The 8311-nt window shown below is 44.6% G+C and overlaps 1 protein-coding gene across 2 annotated transcripts in view; it reads left to right on the top strand.

Annotated features, from left to right (window-relative positions):
- Window positions 1-8311, top strand: part of LPIN2 (lipin 2) — a 72816-nt gene that overhangs the window by 1070 nt on the left and 63435 nt on the right. Inside the window, exon 1 of one of the 2 annotated variants that reach the window (XM_084621444.1) lies at window positions 5550-5569. The exons of the other annotated variant lie outside the window; for it this stretch is intronic. Within the exon in view, the coding sequence (XP_084477570.1) occupies window positions 5567-5569 (3 nt within the window). The 5' untranslated portion in view covers window positions 5550-5566. Of the gene's footprint in view, window positions 1-5549; window positions 5570-8311 lie in introns of those variants that run through there. 2 annotated transcript variants of the gene reach the window in all.

Here is an 8311-nt window from a genome sequence, read left to right as displayed (position 1 = left end):
CAGGACACGATGGTAAAAATGCCCACATCTTGTCTATGCATCAGTTCCATAATGGCTAATGAAGCTACGGCTTCCATAATGGCTAATGAAGCTACACGGGAGGTGATGTGTACATCTGATGATTTCTAAGTATTACACACTCTTATAGGATTTAGTAGTCAGGGCTGGTCTTAGGTGGTGTTTTGTCAATCACGGCAGAAAATGTTGCAGTCCTCCCCAAACATCAGTATTCCTGTTCCTCCCTCCCCCACACTGAAAAAAAGCCTGATTTAGCAGAACCCTGAGATATTAACTAGGCACTGCTGTAAGTAGCCATGCCCCATGGTGTTGTGTGTTGCCAAGTTGGGATTCTTTCTGGGGAGAAGGAGGATTGCATTAAGTAGTTTCTTAACAATATGATGATGCATGCAGTGTCTTTTTGAGTGTTAACTAGTTAGTGTTTGTGAAATGCATCGAATGTGAAAAGTGGTGTATCCATAGTTGCTTGTGATGGTTTTTTCCTAATGAGTAGAGGGACTGTTCTGTCTCTCATTGGTCTCTGTAACCCTTGCATCTCAGATAAAGATCCATTACACTTCTCAAAGATCCTCCAACAAAACCAGGGAAGACCAGATTTGATAAACCTGATTTTGAAGGTAAAAATAAGTAGTGTAAAAAAAATCCTTAATGTTTTTACTGCTTTATACACCATAAAGGAGCAAAAAGAGCATAAACCCAATCAAAAATAAAGCCCCATGTAGGTCACCTTTAAATGATGTCTGAAGCTTTTCAAGGGCTGTGTAAAGGTGGGGCAGTTTTAACGTGCATTTAAAGAGGCTTTCTTTAGTTCTTGCCATTAATCCAAAGGTTCTTGAACTGTGGTCTGTGGAGCACTTGCTTGTGGTTGATGGAGATGAGATCGGTTGCAGTGTTGCTGCTCCTTGTTTCTAACTTCTGAATAGCATGAAGACAGATGAAAATATTTGTCTGATGCTACTTTTCCATGAAAACAATTTTTGTAATTGCTACAGGTATGTTCTGTGATTGTACTGATCACCTTCCTTCCTATCTACTGATGTGAATAGGAGAGGAGGTGATCCATGAACACTCTGCTATGGTGTGGGTAACATTCTAAAAAGAATTTTAGAACCCCCTAAGCAAAACAAAGGAAAAGAGATGTCTATAAATGAACATCGTTACTGAGGCTGTCAGGCTGCTGCTTGAATTAATGACTACATCATCAATGCATCTTCTTGGGTGTTACTTTCAGAATACAGCAAAAATAAACCTAAAAGGAGTGGTAAGCAGCAGTAACAATTAATATAATTTTTATCTGCTAGTATCTGAGTGCTTTGTTTTAAATATATCAACATTTAAGTTTGATTCATCTGAAGAAGTGGTGTTTTACCCGTGAAAGCTTATGCCCAAATAAATCTGTTAGTCTTTAAGGTGCCACCACGCTCCTTGTTGTTCTTTGTTTTGTGAACTTTGCACCACATTTTTGAATATGGAACATTTGATTGTATGTCTACTTGTGTACACAACCCTCCCTTTTTTACATGCAAATCTTGTAATGCCTGTATATAGCAGGCATTTGTCTGCCACAGTATTCAAAACAGCCTGTTTGTTTGTGTAACGGTGGGCATGCACACTTTTGCTCATCTCTGAAATTTTGGCCTTGTGGTTTAAGAAATCTCCATTTAAAATGGGCAACTATAACACTTAAAATGTGGATTATTTTTTAAAAAGTGGGTGTGACGGGTTCCCCCTGGGGTGCCACCTGGAACTGGGGTACCACTGAGCCACCAGCCTGGGCTCCCTTTACACTGTACTGCAGTGACCAGCCTGCCAAGCCCTTTGCCATGCTCCAGCACACATACAGGTAGGGACACACCCATCTGCAGTACATACAAACTGCTGAGATTAGCTCTGAATGGGGAAGCTACAGCTAAGGAACTGCCCAGCTGCTCAAGTGCATCCCTCCCTCGCCTCCCCAGAATTATACTGTCTTGCACTGCACAGAGATCTGTACGGCATAAGCTCATGAAATTTGTGGAGAGGATATATACAACAGCTTTTTGCCCCAAGGTGTAACTCCCACACACTGGTTTGTGATAAAGCAGAAGCAAATTTATTAACTACAAAAGATAGATTTTTAAGTGATTATAAGGGATAGCAAACAGATCAAAGCAGGTTACCTAGCAAATAAACAAAAATGCAATCTAAGCTTAACATACTAAAGAGATTAGATATGAGTAGCAAATTCTCACCCTAAATAATGATGTAAGCAGGCTTCAGAGATTCTTAAGGGGCCAGCTGCCCTTGCTTGCAGCTTAAAAACCCCCAGATATTCCTTTCACAGGCTAGAAATCGCTCTAGCCTGGGCCCAGCACTTGGTCCCAGTTCAGTCCTTGTTTCTCAGGTGTTGCCAAGAGTCTCCTTTCGATGGGGAGTCAGCAAAGAACTGTGATGATGTCATTCCCCTGCCTTAAATAGCTTTTGCATATGGTGGGAACCCTTTGTCTCCAAGCTTGGTTCCCACGCCTTTCAGTGGAAAACCACTGGTATTCTAAGATAGAGTCCAGTAACAATCACATGGGCAAGTCACATGCCCATGAATGCTTCGCTTAGTCACAGCAGAGGCCATTACCCATACTTTAGTTGGAAAGTGTACAAGAAAGCCCATTAGATGTAGCCATGGTCCATTGTGAGTTAAGTGTCCCCCGATGGACCATCCAACTTGAATGGGCCCTTCCCAGCCAGTCATTTTTAGGGTATATTTACACTGGCAAGTTTTTGCGCCAAAAGTTATACCGCTTTTATTAAAGCGTGTTTATTAAAAGCACAGTTGCATGTCCACACTCTCTTCCGCTGGTGCCATAGTGTGTCCACACTTGCAGCGCTTCCATTGCCAGTGAGAGCAGTGCACTGTGGGTAGCCATCCCACATTGCAGCTCTCCCCGTTCTACCTCCTCCTTCTACTGGTAGGTCTTGTGGGAAGGCAGAGGGGATTGCGGCACATCATGGTTCTGGTCTCAGTGCCCCGTGATGCACTGCTTTCCGTCCCATCATTCAGTGTGATTCAGTCTTCAGTTAACAGCATTTTTCAGTGTCCCTTAGTGCTTTCCCCGCCACATCTATCTGCAGAAGTGGACCCCACACTACTCTCCACTGCTCTGCTAGCTCTCACTAGCACATCGCAAGCGGCAGTTGAGTTTTTCTTGAACTTACAAAGGCAACAGCAGTCACAGTTGCCTGATATGGTGTCCAGCATGCACAGCAGCAATATTAGATTGCTTTTGGCATTCACAGAGGAGCTGAATGCAGTGGAACGTCGCTTTTTGGAAACTAGCACAGAGTGGTGGGATCACATAGTTATGCAAGTCTGGGGTGACGAGCAGTGGCTGCAGAACTTTCGGATACGAAAGCCACCTTCATGGAACTGTGTATGATCTCGCCCCAGCCCTGCGGCACAAGGACTCCCGAATGAGAGCTGTTCTCTTGGTGGAGAAGCATGTGGCGATCGCAGTGTGGAAGCTACCGGTCGGTCACGAACCAGTTTGGAGTGGGGAAGTCAACCACTGGTACTGTGTTAACGCAAGTGTGCAAGGCCATTAATTTGCATTCTGCTGCGAAAGACCGTGACTCTTGGCAACATGCGTGACATTGTGGTTGGCTTTGCCAACATGGGTTTCCCTAACTGCAATCGGGTGATAGATGGAACATACATTCCAATTCTTGCACTGGACCACCTTGTGACTAAGTACATCAATTGGAAGGGGTACTTTTCTATGGTTTTGCAGGCGCTTGTGGATCACTATGGGCAATTCACTGACATTAACATGGGGTGGTCTGGAAAAGTGCACGATGCACGTATCTTTAGGAACACTGGTCTGTACAGAAAGCTGCAAGCAGACACTTTCTTTCCATAGGGGAAGTAGAAATGCCCATATTGATCTTGAGAAACCCGGCATACCCATTAATGCCATGGCTCATGAAGCCATACATGGGAAACCTAGATAGCAGTAAGGAGTGGTTCAACAACAGGCTGAGTAGGTGCAGAATGATCGTTGAATGTGCGTTTGACTGCTTAAAGGCGCGCTGTCGATGCCTATATGGTAGGCTAGATCTGCGTGAGGAAAATATTCCAATGGTTATAGCCGCGTGTTGTACGCTGCATAATATTTGTGAAGGGAAGGGCAAACAGTTTTCTCAGGGGTGGACTGCTGATGCAGAATGCCTGGCTGCTGATTTTGAGCAGCCAGATACCGGGGCAGTTAGAGGGGCGCAGCGTGGGACGGTAAGAATCAGGGATGCCTTGAGACAACAGTTCCAACAAGAAAACCAGCAATGGCTGTTGCTATGCTTGGGACTGTAATGATTACTTAAATCTGGTAGCCTATGAAGCAACTACGATTATTAAGGCCTAGGATTCAATGTAAGGGACCAATAAAGTGCTGATTTGCATGGTGCTATGAGGTATCATCCCTTGCGGGAAAATAAAGAAGGAGAATGTATTAATAAAAACGCTGCTTTTATTGACAGACAAACCACACAGGCGCACACAGCCATCCACACAGTTGCGGGGGAGGCGGGGGAAGGATTGGGAGGGGGGTGATTTTCATAGTTGAGTATAGGTCAAGCTTTCATTGAACAGCTGTCTACAGGGGTGGAGTGTAGAGGAAAGCACGAAGTGTCAGAAGGTGGAAAGAAATGTGCAGGGGAGAGTCTGGAGAAGGGGTGGCCAACCTGTGGCTCTGGAGCCGCATGTGGCTCTTCAGAGGTTAATATGCAGCTCCTTGCATAGGCGCTGACTCCGAGGCTGGAGCTGCAATGCTAACTTTCCAATGTGCTGTGGGGTGCTCACTGCTCAACCCCCTGCTCTGCCCCAGGTCCTGCCACTACTCCATCCCTTCTCCCAAGGCCCCTACCCCTTCGCCTGAGCATGCCATGCCCTTGCTCCTCCCCCCTCCCCATCAGAGCCTCCTGTGCGCTGCAGAACAGCTGATCGTGGCGGACAGAAGGTGTGGGTAGGGAGGAAGAGGCCCTGATTGGCGGGGCTGCTGGTTGGTGGGAGGCACTGGGGGCTAGAAGGGGGTAGTGGATGGGGGACTGCTGACATTACTGTGGCTCTTTGGCAATGTTTATTGGTAAATTCTGGCTCCTTCTCAGGCTCAGTTTGTCCACCCCTGTTCTGGAGCATGTCGGTTAGACGCTCCAAAGCTTTAATCAGCCTCTCTGTGGCATCCCTCTTGTAAGAATCCTTCTCTTCTCTTTCTGCTTTTCACTTTCACTCCACTTCTTGCTTTCAGTGTTTTCAGCTTCTGACTGCTGCAGCACGATCTGGAACATATCTTCCTTGGTCCTTCTTGGTTGGTTTCTTATCTTGCGCAGACACTCTGCTGTTGTAGGGCGGTTGTTTCTCAAGGTGAAATCTGGAAACACATGGTTCACAGTAAACAGAAGAGCTATTGTCAGCTACACACAGAGCATTGAAACAACAGTAACATTAACACGATGCTGGTAACATACCTGTCACTTTCTCGGTGGCCCTAGGCAAGTACACATGAGGCAGAAGACCCCAAGTATGGTGAGTGAAACCCAGGGCAGGGACATTTTTTTTTATTGCACTGAAGCAATCTGAAAAGGTTGCAGGTCACTTAAAGGGGGGCAACGCTCTAAACTGGACCACTGTTTCCAGAGGGGGTGGTTGGTATGGAAGATATTTCACTCCTGAGGGAAGCAAGGGTGCATTTACTACACGCTTGCGGCTTCCGCCCCAGTACCTATGTCGCTCGCCTGTGTGCAGCTTTGGTCCCTGCCCAAGTGATTGCAGAGTGGTGTGGGAAAGTCACTCTTTATGCGGGAAGGAACAAGGCAGCTCTGCCAAGGAACCTCCGGCAGAGGATTGTGGAGTACCTCAAGGAAAGTTTCCTAGAGATCTCTGTGGAGGATTCCCATAAAATCTCGGAGTGCATCAACTCTTTGTTCCACCATACTGAGCCTAGAATATTACTTGAAATTGCATACTCACCAAAGGTTCCTTCACTGGCACCATGCTTGGCCACAGTGCTGCTCTGCAACTGGATGCACTACTCCAGGGTTACAAACAGCTCCTGGCTCTTCGGCTCGCCTGTCTCCTATTCTCTTCCTCCTTTTCCTTGTCCAAGACCACCTCCTTAGTGTTGCCTGTACTAGCTTGGGTTTCCGATTCCTCAGAGGTTTCCACACTGCTCTTGGGGGTTGTGAGAATCCATGCAGATCCTCGTGAGAGAGGCATGTCTGCAGTGCTGTACCAGCACGACTGTTCGCCTCCCTTACCTTCTGGTATGCCTGCTGCAGGTCCTTGATTTTCACACTGCACTGCTGCGTGTCCCTGATGTAGCCCTTCTCCCCCATGACCTGCGTGATCTGCTTGTAGACATCTGCGTTTCTGTGACTGGATCAGAGATGTGCCTATGCAGCCCCTTCTCCCCACAGCCCAAGAAGATCCACTACCTCCTATGTGCTCCAGGCTGGACCGTGTTTGGAGTGTGGAGCTGCCATGGTCAGCTGTGGAGGCGAGCTCTCCATGCCATGCAAACAGGAAATGGAAATTCAAAGGTTCCCGGTCCTTTGACGGGGAGGGACGGTTTCCTATGTACCTGACTTCTGTGAAGCAGAGCTGAAAACGTTTACCAGAGCATTGTGAGACACCTCCTGGAGGCCAGTTAGGTAGTTAGGCAGTATCTACTCTGCCTCTTTGTTGACCTAGCAACATCAAATTAAGCACTACGCCTCTCACGGAAATGGAGTAATTAAGTCGATGTAGTGGGTGAGTTATGTCAGTGAAAGAGGCCTGGTTGTGTAGACACATTCATTATTGGGTCAGTGTAAGGGCTCTTAACTACACTACCTAACTGCGTAATGTAGATCTGCCTAACACTCCTAACCCATTTGGCTGAGGAAGTGAGACTGAACTCAAAAGTTAAACTCAAATCTCCTGAATTAACATACAGAATATTGTAATTGGGCCATTCCATAGGTTAAAAATATTCTGAGTAATAACATTGAGGCCCCATTCTGTAAACAGCAAAATTCTGCATTGATGTACTCTGTACAGCTCCATTGGCTGAGAAGTCAGTGAAGTCTCAGGGTATATGCAAGTATGGAATCCTGATTTTGGGTTGGTGGCATGGTCACTGTGCTGTTTTTTTTGAGAAAATAATGGAAAGGAAGCAATGGAGGAGCATTCCTGCGAAGGAGGAAATGTTTCAGTATTGTGCATTGGAACTGAAATACAGGTTTATTTCATCTTGATGAAATATACAGCAAAGATGGAACTCTCTAGATCTTGTTAATCAAATGGAGGACAAATTGGAATTTGACTTGTGATATATACTGAAGTGGAGTTACTATCTTCAAGCAATTTTTATAAAACTTGATACTGTTATAATTTTTTTGTACTCTTGTTCTACTACCAATACATTATTCCTTTGATTTATTTCCTCTGATTCCCTGGATGAAAAGTCTGTGTGTTATCAGGGTCAGGGAACTCTGAGGCTGCATTGAATTACAATAATGTCAGGCATAGATGATCTATAAATGCACTGTATAGAAAACACTACCGCATGCTGGGGATTAACAGACTTATCCTTTTTACAAACAGTAGTTTTGTGACTGTCGATAGAAGTTCAATCAGCAATACCAATATTTTATACTGAGAAACAAATCTATTCTCCTCTTCCCTCCTCACCTTCCCAGAGCAAATTCTGGAATCTTGATTTTTTTTTCTTAAATCCCATTCATAATACTGTTTTATATGCAAATTGAATGCATTAATAGATTCCTACTGTGATGCATGTGCTTAACTTAAATCAATGTTAAGGGACATTAAGTGCATCAAGGAGAAAGAGTGTGTGTGTGTGTGAGAGAGCAAGCGAGCAAAAGTGTAAAATCATTTAACATTGAAGTGTGAAAGTAGGTTAAGGAAAGTTTCCAGTTGTCATTTTGTGGCGATCAAATTGCATATTTTCACCTTTTTGGTAAAGACTTTATGGGACTCTGTTTGAATTCTGTATGCTTGTATCTGATAGTTATAATAATGGTATAATGTGTGAATACAATGCAATATATGTTTAAAGGTAAGCAAATGCTATTGATAGCCGGAATTAATTGTTGTATTGCAACAATATTGCAACAAATATTGTTGTATTGCAACAATATTTCATATTTCCAGTCTTGCAGTGTACATGGATGCTTTATTTTTTGTTTAAAATTAGGTGAGAAGGGGATGAAAATAAAGACCTAGATAATCGAAGTCGATCAGTGCAATATGAATCTCATCTGTTTT

This window comes from Lepidochelys olivacea (assembly GCF_965140295.1).
Source record: "Lepidochelys olivacea isolate rLepOli2 genome assembly, chromosome: 2".
NCBI lineage: Eukaryota > Metazoa > Chordata > Testudines > Cheloniidae > Lepidochelys > Lepidochelys olivacea.
Note: the sequence above shows the minus strand (reverse complement) of the source record. Positions and strands in the feature narration are given on the sequence as shown.